At 41.3% G+C, this 22,659-nt stretch overlaps 1 protein-coding gene and 1 pseudogene across 3 annotated transcripts; one reads left to right on the forward strand and one right to left on the reverse strand.

The window, feature by feature from the left end:
• LOC115798099 (proteasome activator complex subunit 4B-like) overlaps positions 1-11,097 on the forward strand; it is a 44,336-nt pseudogene extending 33,239 nt beyond the window's left edge.
• A 4,911-nt stretch (positions 11,098-16,008) lies between these two features.
• Positions 16,009-21,832, reverse strand: chac2 (ChaC, cation transport regulator homolog 2 (E. coli)). 3 transcript variants are annotated; one of them, XM_030754804.1, is made up of 5 exons: positions 21,479-21,617; positions 20,951-21,017; positions 20,799-20,834; positions 17,712-17,996; positions 16,009-16,207 (listed from the first exon to the last, which is right to left on the reverse strand). In XM_030754804.1, coding segments are annotated over exons 1-5 (486 nt in total). In that variant the 5' UTR covers positions 21,481-21,617; the 3' UTR covers positions 16,009-16,111. The 3 variants fall into 3 exon arrangements, with proteins under 3 accessions (XP_030610664.1, XP_030610662.1, XP_030610663.1); XM_030754802.1 differs by lacking the exon at positions 20,951-21,017 and having other exon boundaries at positions 21,479-21,832; XM_030754803.1 differs by lacking the exons at positions 16,009-16,207; positions 20,951-21,017 and having other exon boundaries at positions 16,857-17,996; positions 21,479-21,832.
• Between the last annotated feature and the right edge of the window lie 827 nt (positions 21,833-22,659).

Genomic DNA, 22,659 nt, shown 5'->3' on the forward strand with positions numbered 1-22,659 from the left:
TGACAAAACATCCACCTGCACCACTTTTTTGATAAGAAGAGTCAATATTAATAAAGACTTTCATTATTGTGTATGTGTGCGCATGTGCTTAGGTGGAAAGGTTATGGCAGCTTTTGTGTCCTTTGATCAAGACTGCATTAACCAACATCACAGTGGAAACCTACACAGACTGGGGCACCTGCATCGCTACTGCTTCTGTGAGTCCTCACAGGCATACCAATACACCATAGAGAAGATAACTCAGGGCTTATTATAAAAAGTAGGAAGCTTTCTGTTTATTTCCCAAATAAGATGTTCAGAAGATGATTTTTTTTTTATTTAAATCAATAAAACAAACAAATTGATGACACCTTTTAAAGCACAAACTCTTTAATCCAATAGTTTCTTGCTATTTTAGACATATTGTAGATAACCTTTTTCTTTTCATGTTTTCATCAAGGTTTTATTTGTCTTTTTCAAACCACTGTCTTCATCATTTTTATCTTATGTTTCATACTAATCAGCGAATGTCAGCTGCATAACATCCAGTCTCACTAACATGTCAGTGACACTGCTGCCCTGTTATTCTGCCTTATGTTTCAACCCCTCCACCATCCCAGTATTCACCTGTAAGCACTGGGAGAATTTTACTCATCACTCCCTAATTTTATATGGAGCATATTTGCAGGGAGTAATGTGCACAGGACCCAGATGCTGAACTCTCTGTATTCTGCTGCTGTAATAAATCAGTCATTTCAGTCATCAGTCATTTGTTTCAGTCTTTTCATATTGAATGCTGTCCAATAGGAGGGGAGAGACCCCAGGAAACTTCACTGGCTGTTTGAGCTGCTGATGGAGAGCCCCCTCAGTGGCGAGGGCAGCTCGTTCAGAGATGCCAGGTATGTTGTGGTGTGTGTGTGTGTGTGTGTGGTGTGTGTGTGTGTGCATGATAACTGCATGCAGAGTATGTGCAGTATTTCAAAGGTTTCTGATTTCAGGCTGCAGTAGTAAACGAGCTGACGTATGTGAGCAGACATGCCTGCAATAATGCCCACCCCCCCCCCCACCAAACCCCACCACAAAACCACCCCCCCCCACCCACCCCACCCACCCCCCACCCCCCCCCCCCCCCCCCCCAACCCAACCCCCCCCCCCCCCCCCCCCCCGCCCCCCCACCCCCCCCCCCCCCCCCCCCCCCCCCCATCCTTCCATCCGCCCTCTTTTCTTTGTCTCTGTCAGTTTGCTGTATGTTGCTGCAGGGGGGTCTGGCCCAGCAGCAGTGGAGAGTTTCTGAACTGCTGCCAGGCTGCTAGCGTACCTGGAGCCCAACTCACCCAGGTGTATAAAAAATGTCAGGGAGCGCATTGGCAGGTGAAGAACTTATCTGGATTACATAATCATGTCTAATAGGTTAATCTAATTAGGTTGTGTGTACTGTTTGTGTTGTTCAATTGAGGGGTCTTTATTTACTTCTATCGCTGTCTCATCTTCTCCCATACTGTATTTCCTCCTCCTCTCCTCTCTGTTCTTTTACCCTTTTTCTCCTCTTTTCTCTCCAGTGTCCTGATCCTATATCTTCATGATAGACTGGCCCTGCCCCACACACCCGGCCACCACCTCCCCCACGTGGCAGAATTCGTCACTCGGGTCCTAGAGCGACTCAAGCCCCTCACATCGGAGCCGGAGATCCACAACCATGTACACGAGGAGAACACCCAGGAGACAGACGAGCGCACCCAGGCTGTCAAACTGCTCAAGACGGGTCAGAATGTGGATGCAAAAGTAAACTGTGTGTTGGATAGGCATGAAATCCAGGGACAGACAGTACCGGCAGGGTGGGGGGGTATATTTTTATTTTATATATATATATAATCGACAGCTTGTTCTCTTGGTGAAATAGACAGTCACACTAAAGCCAGATGGATCAATTTAAAAGCTGTGATTCTTTATTGATTTCACCTTTCAAACGTATTTTAAACGTTACCGAGGTGTACACTGATAGGGAATTTCATCCGTGTGTGTTCAAGCATTCAAAAAGGAATTATGGAAAGGAATTACATTTTGGATAGGTCTGTTTAGTACAATTTGTCCAGGTCACATAAGGAAGTCATTTGAACTAGATTTCATATTGGTTTTGTTTTTCTCAATAGTTAGAGGCTGGTCAAATTTAACCGGTTGTGCTTAGGCAAAATTAAATTTCCAAAGTTCTAAAGCAATTGTCTTTTCAATAAAGGAGATTCACATTCCACACTGCATAGTGGAAAGATAATGTAGCAAATAGTTCAAAAGGTTGTCAACTTTGAGTCAAGCTGTGTTGACTTTGTGGGTACAACCTGAATACATAGAAATCACAATTTAAATAAAAAGATGGGGTAGATCTGAACAGTTAACTAAAACTAATGGATAAACAGTAGAATAGACAAAGTAATGGAATTGGTGAATTTTTGTAATGCTCATAAAGTGGTTTTTAAAATGGCTAGCAAAAGCTCGTTAACATTAGAAATGTTTTCTTTTAGGGGAGCATAACTGATAAATGAGTATATGTTAATGTAGTAATAGCTCTAAGTAGCGATTAATGGTGAAATAATAAGCTATTAGTTAGCTGAAGTGGTTAACAAATTCGATTCAATTAAAAGAAGTTAAAATAAATGCTTTTGAACATGAGAGGTTTTGGTTAATTTAAAGGGTCCTTGAGTCCATTTGTAGGATTAGGGAACCAGTAGCAAAGATTTTTAGTGGTAAAAGTAATGCCAATGCAGGATATTTTCCCAGTGAAAGACAGGCAACACACACACACACACATATATATATATATATATATATATATATATATATATATATATATATAAATATATATAAACCAACAGTTGAGGATAGAAGCCCAACATTTAGGATTACTTTGCTGACTTTGCTTTAGTTTTTTGTAATTTGCCACAGACTGAATTTAGATCTCATTTTTGTCTTAATATTTGCGCACTGCTGCTCTTTCAGTTTCTGTTATTACTGTAATCTCCATTATGCAGACAAATATCTGGCTTGTGGAATTATACAAGTCATTAGATACTAAATAATGATAGATGTGTTTTATTACCAGAGCCATGCAGCTCCAGTCTGCAGTTTTTATCATTTTCCTAGCAATTCGAGCTCTCCTTTGTGTGTTTATGTGTCTATATATGTGCTATTTGCAGTCTTGAAATGGCTGATGACGAGTGCAGGTCGAACTTTTACCACTCCCGTTCAGCAGCAGCTACAGCTCCTGCCTCTACTCTTCAAGGTAGGAACAACACACACACACACACGCATACACGCAGGTCCTAGCACAGCATTATTACCCACTCAATCTTACTTCCCATTAAACTCAATTTCTCTCTTCATTTACTCAAAATGGTGCGTTTGCTCCGTGTCTTCCTTTCTCTCTCCGTCTCTCTCTCTCTGTTTTCTCTCTCTCCCTGCAGATTGCCCCGGTGGAGATTGATGAGAGCTATGATGAGATGAAGCAGGATGCGCGCACGTGTCTCTCTCTCATGTCCCAGGGCCTGCTGTATCCTGAGCACATCCCTCTGGTTCTGGCAGCATTGGAAGAGGTAATATACACACAAATTCAAAGATACTCATAAAAACACACACTCACAACTGCCTCACCTGCCTGCTGTCACTGTTCCAAGCCTAACCTCCCAGGGTATTGTGTTAGACTAAAAACAACCTATGCTATTTTAATTGGCTCCCCGAATTTCTGTTGTGAGTTTTTATGTGAATAGTCCCCGTGTTGTGGAATATCTGTTTTCAAACTACCTTCATGTCTAAGGGATGAGTAAACAATGCAAACATTTTTATGTCCTGGGTGTAAACAGTTATTTAAAGGACTGCTTCCAGTCTTTATGCACATATACTTCTCAGTGCACAAACCAAAACGTTTTCATGTGGATTTGGTGTTGAGCACAAAACTGATTTTTTTTTTTCAAGCACAAAAAAAATTGCAGATCAACAACTTTTTATGGTAATTTGTTGGCAGCAGAAATTTGATTAATTGTAAGAGTTTTGGTAACTTAACCTTGACTTTTCATGCAGGGCCATCATTGGGTCCGAGCTTTAATTTGCCTAATATTATGGCTTATGAGCACATACACTGTATGGATAGTGCTGTGAAAAAGTATTTGTCCCCTTCCTGATTTTTTAGTTTTTTGCGTATTTGTCACACTTCCATGTTTTAAAATTAGACAAAGATAACCTGAGTAAATACAAAATGCAGTTTTTGTCACGACCAACAGCCGAGGCTACGCAGTAGACCCCAAGTGCAGATTCGGACCAAGGAGACAAGCATTATTCTCAAACAGTTTATTGAAAACACAAGGTAGCTTAAATTCTAGGCTAGTAGCTGGATTCTGAAGAGTATTCCCAAAGGACACCAGTTCACCGGCAGGGGAAAAACACTGACGTGGGTGAATCTCTCGAGGCAGAGGAAAAGGAGAGTTATTGTTTGTTCCACAGTGTAGTGAGTGAGATGCCAATTCCTAGACAGCACAGAGAGTCTACTTGTAGTTGGAAGCTGGGCAGTCCTTGAGAGGGGGTGTACAGTATGGTTGTTGTGGGGGCTCAGATGATTTCCATGAGGGCAGGCAGGCGTAGGTAAGCAGTGAGTGATTTCCAGAAGGCGTGACGAGCGAGCTGGTCCGAAGATACCTGTACATGGAAGCGAGGCTGAGTCTTCGTAGCGTGAGCACTAAACAAAGTCCAAATACATGAGCAAATGCACAGAAATTCCCTTAGTCATGAAAAATAGCTGGAGGTCGTTACCACGCGGTTGCTGACACTCTGGCGAAGACCAAACTCCAAAACACCTGCTTCCTGGAAAAGTGAGAGAGCAAGACAGAGAGAGACCGCCACAACAACAAGAACAACCCAGCAGCCTGAAAGTTTTATGTGCTCATCGAAAGACGGGACATTTTATGTGAACACCCATGACAGGCGGGCAGACGGGTGGTCATCTATGCGGTGTCCATTGAAGTGTCCCCTCAATAACTCGAGAACCGTTCAGCCTATAATTACCAAACTTCATGGGTAGATAGCTTATGACCAAAGCAAGGTTGGGCTTGTATATGAGGCAACTGGGGTCAAGATCAAGGTCACTGCTATAGAAACGGTGTCCAGTCAATAGACATATTTTGCCTTGCTAAGCGGTGCGTTTGTTAAATGATTTATTAATGGCAAAAAAGCTGTCCAAACCTAACTGGTTTTGCCACCCTTAGCAGCAAGAACTGCAATCAAGCATTTGTGATAACTGGTAATGAGTCTTTCAGATCACTGTGGAGGAATTTTGGCCCACTCTTCCTTCCAGGATGTTTTTTAAAGCCATATTGGAAGGTTTCTGAGTGTGAACAGCCTATTTAAGGTCACGCCAAAGCATCTCAATCTGATTAGTGTCCGGACTTTCACTGGGTCACTCCATAACCTTAAATTTGTTTCTTTTGAACCATTCAGAGGGGGACCTCGCTGGTGTGGTTCCATTATGAGCAGATAGGTGTGAAACAGCACAAATGAAATGTGATAAAATCCCAGCTGTGTACAAGCATCAGGGCAACAACATAAACAGCTCATATGTTTATTGGCTCTTTCATGGCATGGCCAGCACAGCCACCATCTTTGGCATAAGAACAGGATTCTCCTATAGAGCTTGTCTTCTGCACATTGTTAAATAAAAATGTACACAAACTAACAGAATACACGAATAAGGCAAGATGGTGAATATGGTATGCCTTCTTTATATACAGTCTGTGTTTATAATATACCTGTTTATCATTAGCATAATAGCGCTGTGATTATGAATATGTTGGCATGTTTATATTCTGCAGGCACAGCCTCACAAAGCCACCTACTTGGCTCTTGAAAGATTTTAATTGTATGAAAGGGTAAAGTATTACATATGGGTCTCGTGTACTCAAGTTTATATATATTTTATGAGCAAGATATCACCTTCAGGGCCTTTGGGGGGCTTAGTACAAACTCCAACTCGTCTCTCATTATCTCATTCCTTTCTCTCTCCCCTCTCTTAGATGGCAGGCAGCAGGTCATGGCATGCACGCTTCTCAGTACTGACCTACCTCCAGATCGCGGTTTTCTACAATTTGTTTACTCTGCTCAGTGTGCCTGCTGAGGTCCTCCGCATCCGAAAGCTGGTGATGCAGCTGCTGTTAGATGAGCAGCTTGAGGTAATGTATTCACAAGCACTGGTTTAACACAGCCCCTGGGCTTTCTGTCAGGAGATAATAAAGGACTGCTTTTCTAACCTAAACCTTAATCCATCTTTCCCGTTTATTGCTTAAAAATAACAGTCTATCTCAGTTCTCACTGTAGTTACAGGGATCTTGAGGGAGAACTATAACTGTCTGAAATCTGTTTGTCAGTGGCAGTTTGGAATGATCTAAAAAAAACCCAAAAAAACATACAAGCTAAACCCAAATAATTTTTGATTTGTCTTGACTTTAAATCCTCTAAATTACTTACTAATGTTTATTTATTGAATGCAATAAAATCAGCTTTACAACTGGTGCTCAGAGAACAGAAGTCTCTTGAAATATTGAGTAATGTCAGCTTCTGAGCAATCAATGTCCCACTTGTCTTGGTTTTAAAACCTTTAAACTGTCTACGTCTATTGATCTGGATGTACAGCACAGGTGAAAATCAATAACTCCTGCGCTCCAACCAAATTGTCTAAATTACAAACACAGGTACTTCTCTTAATATTTGTTAACTTGTGTGAGTGCAGAGCTGATAAATGCCTTTGTCCTCGTATCACTGTCTGTCTCAGTGCATCAACCATCACTCAGAGCTTATTCATAATTTATGCAAAGTGATGCAGGGAGGCAGTGATGTTCTGCAGTGAATTTTACATCAGCTCAACTCAGCATCTATGCCTCCTCCTCCTCCTCCCTTCCTTTGCTCATATCTGTCCCGTGTACCTTGCTGTTCACCCATCTCCTTGGACTCGCCTCTTAATAAATTGCGCATGCGTTCCACGCCCTAAAAATGCCTCACGCTCCCTACGGCATCCTTTATTTATCGGTTCTGATCTTCAAGGGCCCTGTTTTTTTTCCTCCCTCTTTCTCTCCTTGCTGTCCCGCCTTTCTCCTTCTCACCATAGGTGAGGGACATGGCATGCACCACCCTCAGTGGTTACTGCAGTGCCAGTTCTTCCCTCTGGACTCTAGTCTGCAGACACAGCTCCAGACGCTGAGTCAGACTTGCCTCCCCAGGGCCCGAGGGGAGCTGGCCTCCACAGGTACACACACACACATTTCCGTGCACATCACAATCACACAGAGGCAATCACAGTAATACTTGCCCTATTACCCTTTTTTATCCCAGGGGAAATGCAAACCTTGAGATTCTAAGAGCTATTTTAACTCTCCTTTGCGTGTGTGTGTGTGTGTGTGTGTGTGTGTCTGTTTGTGTGTGTGTGTGTGTGTGTGTGTGTGTGTGTTGTGTGTGTGTGGGTGTAGACTTAGTGCGGCGCCATGCTGGAGTGCTCGGCCTCAGTGCGTGCATCCTGTCGAGTCCTTATGATGTTCCAGACTGGATGCCTCAGATACTGATGGACCTGAGCAGCCATCTCAATGACCCACAGCCTATTGAGGTGTGCACATGCATTAGTCCCCCCACACACACTCATATATATAACATCTAGCTCAAAACAGTGTGAGCTGAAAGAATACAATTTCATTGTCCAATTGAGGAGAAAATTGTGTCTTTGGTCTTACTTCAGGCATGAAGAATACATACAATGTAATCCGTAGAGCAGAATTTGAATAATACATTATAGTGGTGTAGAGCCAATCATGATGATGATTTAGTGCTTCTCCTATTGCAAAGTGAAAGAGATGAGAAAGAAAATACAATAAAATACAGTTAAAATAATGTATTTGTATCATGTCTATTACAAAAGGCTACTGAAGAGAATAGTTGGAAAAAAATCTAATCTGGTAGAAATAGCAGATTTTGTCCGGTTATAAGTAAAGGACACATACTTGAACATGGTTACTTTAATCCATACAAGGTATTTAAAAGCTGGACATAGCCCCCCATAACAGAGACCACTGGTTTCTGGACTGTATTTTAAAGGCTCAAATTAGCATTGTGACCACCACATTGTTTTTGATCTAACAAACCGTTTAGCTTGAAGTACTTTAAAGCCAGAAAGTCCGTAATGGTTTGTCAAAGTTTATTACCTGTTTCTGTTACAAAAACACCTAAAATTTAAAAAATACTATTAGTTACATACAGTAGATTTTAATTTCTTTCCCCCTATAATGTCGGACCTAAAAGTGTTCGTTTCAATCTTGAACATCTCCAGAGTTTCTCTGACCCGATGTCAGCTGAGAGCAGAAATGTTCGGGATTAGTCATTAAGCTAACATTAATGTTAGCCTGCTGTTATCAGAGAATGGTAAGATTAACATCAAAGTGTTATGCCACATTATTCTGGCTTATATCTGTGTTCGAAACATCCAGAGATTAATTAGCATTTACTCACTCCAGAGGAGGATCCACAGGGATGTGCAGCCGTGGTGTTCACCCATCTGCAGCTGAGCACTGACTGACTTTTCCCACCAGAAGACAAGATGTAATATAAGTCAGGAAGGCATCTTTAGTTATGGTAGTTATATGGCAATCTTACCATCATCTGACTAATTAATGAGTTTCCTTTTTCACTCCAAAATTGCCCAACATTTGACATTTTGTCATCTGACTTTTGAAATGAATAAATCATTTTTCCCCATTAGTTTCTAATTCATGTAAACAAATGAGATCATTGCTGCAAAGATTTTCAGCTGCTAATCTGCATTTTACATTATGTGTCTCTGGAGACAGCAGCTTCACACCAGCCCAAACAGGAACTTTTTACTTGCAAGTCATATACTTTAACTTAAGTGCAGGCTTCATTGTAATAGATAGCGGCTGTAATCAAGAGTGGGTATGAGCGGTTCAACTGTTCAAAACAAATGAAGCAAGAAAAACAGTTGCTATCAGCATTCGTTTTATTGCAGGACTTTACTACAGACGTTATGGAAATGTTCCACTACCGAAAAACAGCACATCCCTTTGGGCTCATGTATATTAGTTTATATAAAAGTCTGGCCCTGAATCATGGCATTACATCTTGTTTATCTAGAAGCCAAATATCTTTAGATTCACACTTGAGAAATAACAATCCTCTTTTGGCTATTGGGGTTGTCAGATTAAAAAGTATTCTGTTACCTTTGTATTATACATACTGTACCAGTGTATGGAATGAGACTATACTTCTCATAAAGTTGCTGTCAGTTAAAAACATTAAAAACAGCTGTGTTGCGTTGTGTGCTCTGCTGCATGTGCTACTGTATGTGGAGGCAGCATTTCTATATGATGCCAAGCATCTTTTTCTGCATTCTATAAAAAAGCAGGATGCATTCACACTTGGTCCCTTTCAGCCCTCGTAACAACTCAGATCATTAGTCAGCATTTTTTGCGCATATGCAACTCTCCAACTGAACTCGGATGAAGGCATGGTAACAAGGTATTTCCCCTTCTTCTTCCACACTGCACACAGCAGTGGAGGAAACCACTGACTCCTTTATTTAAGTAATTTCAGTCATACGAACCTGTCAAAGCACTCTGTTGCAAGTGTTGTTAAAATTATATATGATACATAATGTAACTGGTGGACTGCAGTTAATGATCATTATTCCGGAGGTTATTTTTTCTCCATTTGTCAATAGTTTTGTAGAAATTCTGGAACTAATAACTGCCATCAGAAAAGAAATAAGTATCTATTTATTTTCTATTTTTTTAACTATTTTATACAAGACTCAGTTTGGATCTTTTAAAAGGACTGTGATCATGCTCCTAATTTCATAACCCTTCATCAGCCAACAAAAAAGCAGATACCAGTTTATTTGTTATTGATCAACACCGGCCAACTGATACATCAAAAGAGCTTCTAATAATGAGACAGCTAATTTTAAAATTTTTTTTAATGTATGTGATGCTGATCTTTGTCAGAGGACTAAATGTGCAAGCATGACTCATGTTCAAGTAAACCACAAGTATCTAAAATGATACTTAATGTGGACCTCTAGTTTTATTCTTGGATGCTACAAATGTAGCTTTGCATGACTCACAGTTTAAAATACTCATTAGTTACCTTACTGGGCCTTGTTGCAGCCCTTCAGTTGACTTTCTGTGTGAAACAGTAGCAGAAAGTAAGGAAAAGCACCAATAAAATTTCATAAATTGGTTAAATTCCCAATTTTGTTTCCAGAGGTGTAGAGTGCATTCTTCTAGATTATCAGTATGCATGACGATTTTGATTTTCTTGCCCCAAGATGACGGTGAAGAAGACCCTGTCAGAGTTTCGGCGTACTCACCACGATAACTGGCAGGAGCATCGGCAGTGCTTCACTGACGACCAGCTGCTCGTGCTCACAGACCTGCTGGTGTCACCCTGTTACTACGCCTAGACAGCCATTTCCTGCCTTCCCAGGTCCTCTACAGCCATGTATGACCACGACCACAGAAAAATTACACGTCTGCTGGGAGCTCCAGTCGTCTGTGCAGCCTGTTAAAATAGCGTCTGATAGTGCTGGCTGGGAGCTCTCCCTCTGGAACTTCACTTGCCGCGATTGGCCTTCACTAAACCCAGCAAGGAAACAGTCCTGGGCAAAATGGTTTCAAATTTTAACTAACATGGTGTTTTTAGTTTGTCTGGCAAAGCTGCTCAGGAAACTTGTACATCTTCTAAATCTCCACTCAGTTAATAAATACAAGTAAAAAGTTTTCCATGACAATATTCATATGTGAGATTATAAATATATCTAATATCAAATACATGTGAAATTATAATATAAAAAGATCATACTAATCTCGAAACAGTTTGTGGTATTCTACAGCTATATTGTAATGCAATACTGATAAAGCAGTTTAAAAGTTTTATATATACCTCATGTTGATATTATATAAATTAAAAAAGGTCAGTTAAATGCATTTATATCCATGTAGATCATAAAATCTGATATTTTGTAATATTATATATTAGCTCTGCACTGAGAATTTACTGTTTCCTGTTAATAAATACATCATTTGTAAAGTGTGGTGCTTCTTTTTGTAAAGCGGCTGCTGCATGTTTACAGGGTTGACCGGCTGTGTGAAGCACCAGCTGATGATCAGTGTTCAGTCATGCCATATTGCAGTGCATTTCATTCTGCACAGAGCTCTAACATAAAACTTGCAAGGATAGTTTTGTGCCAAAGTTCAGCTGCCACTACACCCTTTTACTACAGGAAGCGTACATTAGCATCAGCATCACTAAACCCCTTTTACTGCAGTTAAATCTCAAGTCAGAGTTTAACAACTTCCTGTATTTGACGCAGCGGAAAATTTTTAGATTGATTGTGACACGAAAAGAGCAGTTGGCTTTTTGAATGCACAATGTCAAAGCAGCTCAGTTTAGTCCGGACATGAGAGACATAGGAAGTTTCCGGGGAATGCATTTTGACTTTTAGAATATATATATATATTGATATCCATTCATGCATCCATTTTTATTAACTCATACAATTCAGGGCCACAAGGGACTGAAGCCTATTCTAACTTTAATTGGGTGAGAAGGAGGGTAAACCCTGGACAGGCCATCAGTCCATTACATGTACCATGCGTGAAAAAATTGAAGGAACAATGCTAATCAGAGTATAGCATCAAGTCAATCAAACTTCTGGGATATTGATATGGTCAGTTAAGTAGCAGATGGGGCTGTTAATCAGTTTCAGCAGCTTTGGTGTCTAGAAATTAACAACAGTTTTTTTTCACTAGTTTGCATTTGCCTAGGGTCAGTGTCACAACTGGTAGCATGAGGCGATACCTGGACCCTACGGAGGTTGCACAGGTAGTCCAACTCATCCAAGATGACACATCAATACGTGCCATTGCCAGAAGGTTTGCTGTGTCTCCCAGCAGTCTCAAGAGCACGGAGGAGATTCCAGGAGACATGCAGTTACTGTAGGAGAGCTGGACAGGGCTGTAGAAGGTCCTTAACCCATCAGCAGGACCAGTGTCTGCTCCTTTGTGCAAGGAGAAACAGGATGAGCACTGCCAGAGCTACAAAATGACCTCCAGCAGGTCACTGGTGTGAATGTCTCTGACCAAACAATCAGAAACAGACTTTAGGTTGGCCTGATGGCCAAATGTCCTCTAGTGGGCTCTGTGTTCACTGACCAGCAGAGTGGAGCCCATTTGGCATTTGCCACAGAATACCATAGCTGGCAGATCCATCACTGGTGCCCTGTGCGTTTCACAGATGAAAGCAGGTTCATCCTGAGCACATGTGACAGATATGAAAGGGTCTGGAGAAGCCGTTCAGAACATAATGCTGCCAGGAACATCATTTAGCATGACTGGTTTGGTTGTGGGTCAGTGATGGCTTGGGGAGGCATATCCACGGAGGGATGCACAGAACTCTATAGGTTAGGCAACAGCACCCTGTCTGCCATTAGGTATCGGGATAAAATCTTTGGACCCACTGTCAGACCCTCTGCTGGTGCAGTGGGGTCCTGGGTCCCTCCTGGTGCACGGCCTCATATGGCGAGAGAACGCAGGCAGTTTGTGGAGGATAAAGGAATTGATACCACTGACTGGCCCCAATGCTCACCTGACTTAAATTCAATAGAACACCTCTGGGTCGCTGCAATGAAATGAACTAGCCTGCTGCATTATATTTTCACTTTTGATTTCACTTTGAATTGAGCCTTCTGTAAGTTGATCATTTTCATTTCCATCAAGCAGTGTATCAAGTAATGTGGTATCCTTTTAATTCCTAACATATTACCCAGTCCATACACGTATAGATACCCAACATTATTTTTTCCCATTAAGATCTGATGTGTTTTCAAAGTGTTCCTTTAAATTTTTTTTCAGCAGTATATATACTCACCAACTACTTCATTACAACTGCTCATTAACAAATATCTAATGAGCATGGCAGCAACTCAATATATTTAGGCATGCAGGCATGGTCAAGATGACCTACTGAAGTTCAAACCGAGCTTTAGAATGGGGGAACAGTAACTCAAATAACCACACATTACAATCAATCATTACAATCAAGGTATGCCGAAGAGCATCTCTGAACACACAACACATCAAACCTTGAAGCAGATGGGCCACAGCAGCAGAAATCCACATCTGGTCCCAGGAAATTGGAGCGACATGTCCAGTCAGCTAAGAACAGGAAATTGGACAATAGAAGATTGGAAAAACATTGCCTGGTCTGACGAGTCTCAATTTCTGCTGCAACATTCGGATGGTAGGGTCAGAATTTGGTGTAAATATGAAAACATGGATCCAGCCTGTTGTGTATATTAACCATGTCGATTTAAAGACTGTTCTACCCAAGTTCCATCAGCATGTTAAATGCCCTACAAGAGGGAACAGCACACTGGATAAAGTCTACTCTAACATCAAGCTGGGTTTCAGGGCTGTGCCACTGCCACATCTGGGCCAGTCAGACCATCTGTCCCTGCTTATGATTCCAGCATACACCCCCCTCAGCAAAACTGCTCTTTCTACATCTAAGACTGTTCAGACCTGGCCTGAAGGTGCCTCTCAACAGCTGCAGGACTGCTTTGAAACAACTGACTGGGACGTATTCAAGCACCAGGACCTGGAGCAGTACACCTCGGCTGTTCTGGACTACATCAAGTTCTGCACCGACACTGTAACTGTGGACAAGAATATCCGGGTTTTTCCAAATAGAAAGCCATGGATGAATGGAAAGGTGCAGAGCTTACTCAGAGAGAGGAACATCGCCTTCAGAGCTGGTGATGGGGCGCTTTACAGCGCTGCCAGAGCCAACCTGAAGAGGGGCATCAGGGAGGCCAAGGCTGTGTATAAGAGGAGGATTGAGGACTGTTTCCAGAGCCACGACTTCAGGCAGGTGTGGCAAGGGGTTCGGCATATTTTGAACTACAAACCCAGCCTGTTAGTTGATCAGCGTAACATCAATCTGGCAGAGGAGCTGAACAGCTTCTTTGCACGCTTTGAGGTACAGCAACCAGAGACAGCCATCCAACATCCATCAGCAGGCAGCAGCAGCATCCTCAGGCTGCAAGAGCAAGAGGTGAGGCGTATGCTGGAAACTGTGAACCCCAGGAAAGCTGTGGGGCCCGATGGTGTCTCTGGACGGATACTGAAGGTCTGTGCGGCTCAGCTGGCTGGTATTTTTACCAGCATTTTTAACCAGTCCCTGAGCCAGGCTGCTGTCCCTTCCTGCCTGAAGTCCTCCATTATCGTCCCCATCCCCAAGAAGAACACTATCAGAGGTTTGAATGACTACAGGCCAGTAGCACTCACACCAATTGTTATGAAGTGCTTTGAAAAGCTTGTCCGGGCTCACGTCATCTCCAGTCTCTCCCCCAGACTAGACCCCCACCAGTTTGCCTACAGAGCCAACCGGTCCACAGAGGACGCCATTGCCACGGCCCTCCACTCTGCCTTCTCTCACCTGGAGCAGGGGGGGAACTACGCTCGGCTGCTCTTTGTGGACTTCAGCTCGGCGTTTAACACCATCCTTCCTGGCAGACTGGTGACTAAACTGTCAGATCTGGGGATACCACGCTCCACCTGTCTTTGGATCAAGGACTTCCTGACAGACCGTTCCCAGAGGGTAAGAGTAGGTCCCCACCTCTCTTCAGCCATCAGCCTCAGCACCGGCTCTCCACAGGGCTGTGTGCTGAGTCCCCTACTCTTCACCCTCTACACACATGACTGCACCTCCATACATGCCAGTAACTGCCTCATTAAGTTTGCGGATGACACCACTGTGGTGGGGCTCATATCAGGCGGGGCTGAGTCAGCATACCGGGACAAGGTGCAGCGGCTGTCAAGGTGGTGCAGTGAGAATAACTTGATCCTGAACACCACTAAGACAAAGGAGATGGTAGTAGACTTTAGGAGGACAACACATGTCATTCAACCTCTGTTCATCGAGGGGGATGAAGTGGAGCTGGTTTCAGATTTTAGGTTCCTGGAGTACATCTGCAGGATGATTTGACCTGGAGTATCAATACGACCAGCATTGTCAGGAAGGCCCAACAGAGACTGCATTTCCTGAGGGTTCTTAGGAGCAACCATCTGACCCAGAATCTGCTGGTGTCCTTCTACCGTTGCTCTGTAGAGAGCATCCTGACCTACTGTCTGTGCGTGTGGTTCAACAGCTGCACAGCAGCAGACAGGAAAACACTCCAGCGAATCATCAACACGGCTCAAAAGATCATAGGCTGTCCCCTGCCCTCCCTCCAGGAACTGTTCAATGCCCGCTGCCAGAGGAGGGCACAGAACATCCTCCAGGACCCCTCACACCCTGGACACTCCTTGTTTCAGCTACTGCCATCAGGCAGACGTTTCAGGACAATGAAGGCCAGAACAAACAGACTGAGGAACAGCTTTTATGCCAGGGCTATCATTGAACTGAACTCTGTGTGGTTTGGACAGTGATGTGGGGTGGTAGTGCTGACTGTGTGCGTGCGTTGGTGTGTATTGGGGCTAGATTCGTCTGTTAATTTACTATTGTGCACTGTATTTTAGTAATCATTTTTATCACTCATATTTTTATTATTTCCCTTTATGACCACAGTGTACCCATCTGCTGATGGCCGCTTCCAGCAGGACAACACACCATGTCACAAAGCTCAGATCATCTCAAACTGGTTTCTTGAACACGACAATAAGTTTAAGAAACAGCTTTTAGGCCTAAATCACATTATCAGTGTTCATAACGTTACAGTAGACACTTGAATAAAATGTAGCATATTTACATTTTTTTTTCTTTTAATAATAGCTGTGTTAATAATTGTTACTAGTAACTACAACATTGTGACTGTAAAGCAAGCAAGGCCATTTGATGTAGCAGAAGGCCACTTGTGCACCAGGAAAGCTTTATGTGACGCTAGTAAATGTTTGCAGCTCTGTGTGTGTGTGTGTGTGTGTGTGTGTGTGTGTGTGTGTGTGTGTGTGTGTGTGTGTGTGTGTGTGTGTGTGTGTGTGTGTGTGTTAAAGATGGGATCACAGATCGACCTGTCACTCTTTTATTCTGCATCTTGATCGTTTTCTTATGCAGTCGTGTTGAATTTGATGTGTTCGCTGTACTGAGACGGAGGCAGGCAGAATGAGAAGCAGCTGATGCTGGCTCCCCAGTGCTGTAGGTACTGGTGGTGAGAAGGCATAAGTACAGGTTAGACTAAACAAAGTGTGTTTGCTTACAGTGGTTTTCACAACAACTAATTTGTCATATCAAGAAGAGAGAGAGAGGATTAACGGGTTAAACAAGCAATTTATAAAAATAAATAAATAAAAATATTCTCCAAAAGAGATTTTGAGCCACATTCATTACATTGTTTCAACCTAGTGGTCAAATTTTAAATGTATTTATTTTTTTATCTTTTTAAATTACGCCAAAAAACAAGGAAGAAGAACTGGGGCACCATTATTTTTATTGGTAATAGGAGTTTTTTTTTTTTTTTTTTTTTAATTAATGGTTTAGTGGAATTACATGAAAACATGAGGCTAACTAAAATAATATGATTAAAAAAAAATCCACTCACGGTTCTGAAAGGCTGTCATTTGTCACAGCAGTGCCTTGAGCTGAACACTAACATTAACATGTTCACAGTGACAGTACTAAAAGTGCTGATGTTTCTAAGGTGACATGTTTACAGTGGTCATGAAGCCAACATGTGCTAATTAGCACTTAATTTGCAGCTGCATCTGATGGTGATGTCATTGTTTTTTGTGGTAATCTGTTTATAAAACCAACTTGGGGGGGGGGGGGGGGGGGGGGGGGTATTTATGGTATTTCTTTGTCATACTGTACAGTGCAAAAGACTTGAGCCACCCCTCACAAACACCAAGGCGATTCCCATCGAGCTATTAGCTGAAAACTTGCCCTATCTCGGCATGGTGTGCAGTGTGTCCTTGAAAAGTTGAGGAAACTGGAGGGCAAAAGTGGCACGCCTAAAAACAACTATCTACTGCAGATGAACAGTATCTGAAGGTCATGTCCCTAAGAAATAAGAAAAAGTCCAGATCTGACACAGAATGATTTTTTCTTAGTATCGATATCATATGGCGAGCTGGGCACAGGCAAATAAGACTGAATTAAAATCCATCAGATCACTTTATAAACAAGTTCTTAAATTTTGGCGAGCTCTGGTGAGTTTGAGTGTTAAATGTTTAATAATTAATATTCGATAAATTTAACATTTGTCTAATCTTGGCTAGTTAATGCCAAATACAAAAAAAACCCCAATGCTGACAGTGTATGCCATTTTGTACTTTTTCAAAGCATATTTTGAGATTTATACTTTTTTTTGTCATTTTCTATACCAGTGTATGTGTTTGTAATTTTAAAGCAGCTTTCAGTAGATATTGATTTGCACGGTAATTCTGAACAAAATAACATTACTTAGCACACTAATGAGGTCACCATTTATTCTATATGTCACAAACATCTTGACTGGACACATATACCTTAAACCCTGAGATTATTTTACAAATCCAGCCTGGCATTTAAATAAAAATTCAAGTGTTACCATTTATTTAATTGTGAGCTACCTAACTTGAGTTTTTCTGTCAATTTTCTAGCCTCTCTCTCACTAAAGTTTCAAGAGAAAACAGATGCATATCTGAGTCCTCGGGCAAAATGGTCCTCACAGCATCAGCCAGCTGAAACAGGTACTCCGTATTTTTCCCACTTGGACCGGTAGAGTTGATGATCTGGTTGGCGATCTCCTCTAGGGGTGCAGGGCCGAGGTAGTTGGGATTGTCCTGAGAGCCGATGTAGATCAGCGTCTGGCTTGGCGAGGAAGTGAGTGGTGGATGGGGGTGAAAGGTCACCGTGATGACCTGATAACCACCCTTTTCTCGGTAGTCAAGGTAGCGCTTCACTTCTTCCTCCCGGCCAGTTGGCAGCTTGTATGCAACCCCCCAAACACACCCCTAAGGTATGGAAAAAAAAATGTGCAGGTTAAGTATAAACTCTACAGAGAAAGGCATTAAAGCAAAACAACAGGTCAATAACCTGAGGACATTTTATTAGGTACACATGTTCAACTGTTCATTAACACAACTGTTATGTTCATAACACTGAAAGCAGACTCTTTTTAGAGCTAAATAAACTAGAGCTAGAAAGGCCCTCAGCCAAGAGGAATGGTGTATTCTGTTATTTTACCCAAAGTAATCAAAGTGAGCACCAAAACCTAATGAATCTTTGCCTATTATCCACCTCTAAAACAATGCCCAGAAAAGTATTCAGATTATCAATTACCCTCAATTGACTTTTGAAGGGGAAAGGGGCCGTGATTTTCAGATTCTAGCTTCTGCAGTGCGAGCATTCTCCTATTTTATATGATTATAAAATAAAGACATCCAGGGACTTCACCTTGGACTTAAAGAAACTATGATTGGTATTTTTCAGCTTTTACTTCAAACACTGCAGTAATATTGCTAAGATATTCGTCAGTCAACTCTAAATAAGGATTCCTCCCATGCCTCACTACATCACAAGTCAAATCACACTACAGCATCGATCCACTCCTCATTTCTTTATATTCTGCTTCCAAGAAGCCAGACTTTCTTGTGATTTTTAAAGTGGTCTTGAGCAATAGTTCTCCAGGCTTTCTAAAGGTCTCTGAAAGATTCTCTTGGGACACTGGCTGCTTTTTCCTTCATTTTCAGTCCAGTCCTTGGATCTGACCATTTCACCGGAATGTTATTGGTTGTTTGTTAAGCCACTTTATCATTCAAGCATAAAAAGGTACCTAACTCAAGGGATAAACCAGTGCTGCGTCTACGCAAACACGCTAACAGACAACTTAGCAGAGAACCATTTTTAAATGGTATCTTTTGGAACTTTGTTACTAGTAGTCTGTCGCAATTTCTTTAGTTGGATCTATAAAAAAAATGCCAAGGATAACACAGTCATAAAATAATATTTTTGCACCAACAAGGTGATTCCCTATTAGCTGAAAACTTGGCGTGCCATGTGTCCTTAAGAAATTTGAGGAAACTGGTTAAGTGGAGAACAAAAGAAGAAGTGGCAGGCCTAAAAAAAAATCTACAGCAGCGGAACAGAATCTGAAAGACATTTCAGTACGAAATACGAAAAAAATAATCCAGCAAAGACCTGACACAGGACCTGAGAGATGCATCTGACCAGTTAATTGATGCATATGCTATTAACTGAAGCCTCATCAGAAAGGGTCTCAGTGGAAGGGTGGCTGTCAAGAAGCCATTCTTAAGGATCAGAAACAGGAAGAAAAGGCTGCAATATGCCACAAGAACTGGACTGAAAATCAGTGGCAACAGGTCTTCTGGCGCGATGAATCCAAATGTGAAATTTTTAGTTCAAATTGTCATCAATATGTATGAAAAAGGTCAAAACAATGGTGGAGGCTCTGTCATGGTTCGGGGCCGCATTTCACTGGTGTTGTGATCTTGTCAAAATTGACAGAATTATGAACACAGAAAAATACCATCAGATTTTGCTCCACCATGTAATACTAGCTGGAAAACATTTGGCAAGACACTGCCAATGTTTTAAAAGTATATCTAGGTAGAAAAACACACAGTGGAACACTATCGGCTGGATTGGCATCCCCAGAGCCCAGAGTTTCAACATTACTGAAGCACCGTGGGATTATCTTGAATGGAACTAAAGGCAGCCAACATGCACAGAAGAGCTTTGAATGTCTTTCAAGAAGTCTGGAGAACTATTCCTGGAGACTACTTCCCATTTTCCTCACAACATTTAAAGAACTGAGGGCTGACTCAAGACTTTTGGACAACACTGTCTTTAAGAGGCGGTCTCCTTTCCTGAACTGTATCCACTTCTGTCAGCCTTGTAAAAGCATGTTTGAAACTCTTCAACACTGACGCTGCTTATGTTTAATTTTATTTAAGACGGAAGTGAACACAAAGTTCTCTCTGAAGTGGAATCCCATTTGTACAGCACTGTACGCTGATTCCATCATACTCCAAGTCTTGTCCCTTTAATCCCTTTAATTATAGCTAATAACGAATACATAACAAACTAGGTGGATTATGACCTTCAGGTAGTAATAATCTCTTATTACCATGCAAATCTTTACTATAATGATTGTAACGTATGCATCTCAATCTCAAAAAACTTTGCACGGGCATATTCACACATACAGCTATTACTAAAACAGCTATTTATTTTAAATCCCACTTCCTTTGATTTTTGTATCTATTATGTTCACTTTATCATCTGCAGGTCTGGCGAAAATTGACCGTAGGGTGGGCTTTGCTAATAATATGTAATTTTGTTTGCTTCCTGCAATACAAACATCATGGCAATAAAGGCATATCTCTTACAGTTTTTTATGTAATGAAGTTATTAGTTAATGAAGGGAAAAACTAATGGGACTATTTTGATGACGTATTTTTGTCATTATATTATTTAAGCAAATACTTCAAGAATTGGCAAAATAAAGAGTCCATTTATTATAATTTCTTTTTAAGGAAACATATTGATAATTAATAGTTTTGCCCATCTACCAAGCTTTTAAAATTGAATGCATTTCCATGTTTTATTTAGATTGTTGGCCAGATAAAACTAGACCTCTAAAAAGGCTGGAATCACAAATCTTTTCTTTCTGACATAAAGACAAGAAAACATTTGGCAGGTTCTGCAAAACTTAATAATTAGCTGTAAGTCAGAGGCACACTACAAAGTAAATGATATGGTACCCTGCTGTTAATGAAAGGGAAATAACTCACTTCAGGATCTTCTATGAGCGTCACGACCCGGCCAGGCTGCAAAGAACACAGAAACACAGATGCTAAATGGTCTCATAATAAATGTGTTAGTTGGTCAGCACACATTTCACAGACAATGGGAACTTTCTTAAAGGTTACAGGTATAATATCACCTGTATACTCTGATGCAGTGGTTGCCAAACACCCATTGGTTGGGTACAGTGCCACTGCAGGTGGAGCCTGGCAGACCACGGAAAAAAAATAGTGGATTAAAAGCCTAATGAATACGTTTCTTATTTTATTTAAAAAGTTCTTAACTTCACTGTTGTTAATAACTGCTAAAAAGTCGGTGGTGTGAGACTGTAGGTGCCCATACCAGGAAAAGTTGTGGCTGTAATCTGTTTACAACTAGGCGCCCATAGTTATTAGTAAGGGAAATATTACTAATATGGATTTTAATGCTGAAAGGCAACATCCGAAAACAATCTGTGCTAAGTTATTTTATAGCCCGCCCTGTAAGTGACAACACAGTAGGAGTAAAAGGCGTTATATTTTATTGTATTTTACAGTAAATAAGCAACTTAGGTCGCCAGTAATATCTACTGTGTACTCAAACTCAGTGTAGCAACATTGCATCAGTGAGGACTTTTTTGTTTCTGGCCGCTATGAAGCAGGTCCCAGATCTGGTGAGGTATACTTACATTCCCCGGTACTCCTCGGTGGTCGGTACTGCCCTGCCAAAACCGGCGGCTGAAGCCTTTTATGTAGCCAATTCTTTTTTCCTCATAAGGAAAATCCACTTTCCATATCAGGGAGCCGTAACCGAACACCCACATGGTAAGACGATAAGCTAACGGAAAGGACGGGTGAGCTGGACGAAATGGTCACCTTTTATCCCGATGACTATGACTATGACTTACGATAAGAATACCAGCATTATAATTGCTGTTCGCCTGTGCGAACGGAGCTGATATTTAAAGACAGGCAACCAGACTTGAAGGACCAGTTCCGTCTCACTAGTAACAAACTGTCAAGTCATACGGATTACGTAATCGCCCTTACTTCCGGTAATTAACTTTCAATTTAAACTACAGTTATAGAAAACGTGGCAAAATTTCAAAAACATAGCTATATTGAGACCGTTTAGTTGTTAAACCAAATGAAAACCCTTCTTGTCATACCGGGTTATATTTACAGCATTTGTTCTATCGCTATATAGCAAATGCTTTGAGGGCGTCTGCTTTTACTTTGTAGGCAAAACCACGATTCCGGATGTCTGTTGCTTTTTTGTGCTGCAAGTTTTATTTGGGTCAAATGGTAGAGGTAAGTGCGAAACCTTGCCATTGTGATGTAGGTTTAAATAGCAAGAGATAAACGTTTTATATTAAGTCAGGTGTGACCATGGCTTCGTCTTTACAGTTGAGGGCAGTGTGGTACAGTTAGTTTAGGTTCACATCGGTTCATTTCAATAAACTGGAATTTTTCATTAAAAAATAAAACAACATAATTCTTTCATTAGCCTAATAATGCATTAGCCAACAACAATGCATGATATTATTCTTGCACATTAATATATATTAATATATGTGTTAATGTGAGCTTTTCTCCTTGGGGAAAAATCACAATTAAAAATCAATAAGATATAACAACTTTTATTCTTCTTATTCTTATTCTTATTCTACTTATTATTATTATTGTATTCTCGTGTTTTAACCGATTGTCTGATGTGCCCTAGGCCCCTAGGGCATTCTTTTAGGCTATGGCTCACAAGCACCCACTGATTTCTTTTCACTTAATTTCTACTCCTGTCTTACCTTGTTAAAACCTCTGCTGGGACAGATAACACAGGGCTTTCATCCTGACACCAGGGGGTGCTGAGTTT

The sequence above is a fragment of the Archocentrus centrarchus genome, chromosome 19 (genome assembly GCF_007364275.1).
Source record: "Archocentrus centrarchus isolate MPI-CPG fArcCen1 chromosome 19, fArcCen1, whole genome shotgun sequence".
NCBI classification, from domain to species: domain Eukaryota; kingdom Metazoa; phylum Chordata; class Actinopteri; order Cichliformes; family Cichlidae; genus Archocentrus; species Archocentrus centrarchus.

Bases quoted from the DNA above. Each gene is read 5' to 3' on its own strand.
- chac2 (XM_030754802.1), bottom strand. From the start codon at position 21,613: ATGTGGGTGTTCGGTTACGGCTCCCTGATATGGAAAGTGGATTTTCCT. The intron at 20,835-21,478 runs GTAAGTATACCT...TGTTCTTTGCAG, and splicing joins ACCGAGGAGTACCGGGGAAT to CCTGGCCGGGTCGTGACGCT. The intron at 16,208-17,711 runs GTGAGGACCATT...TCTCACCACCAG, and splicing joins TGTTTCAGCTGGCTGATGCT to TACCTACAGCACTGGGGAGC.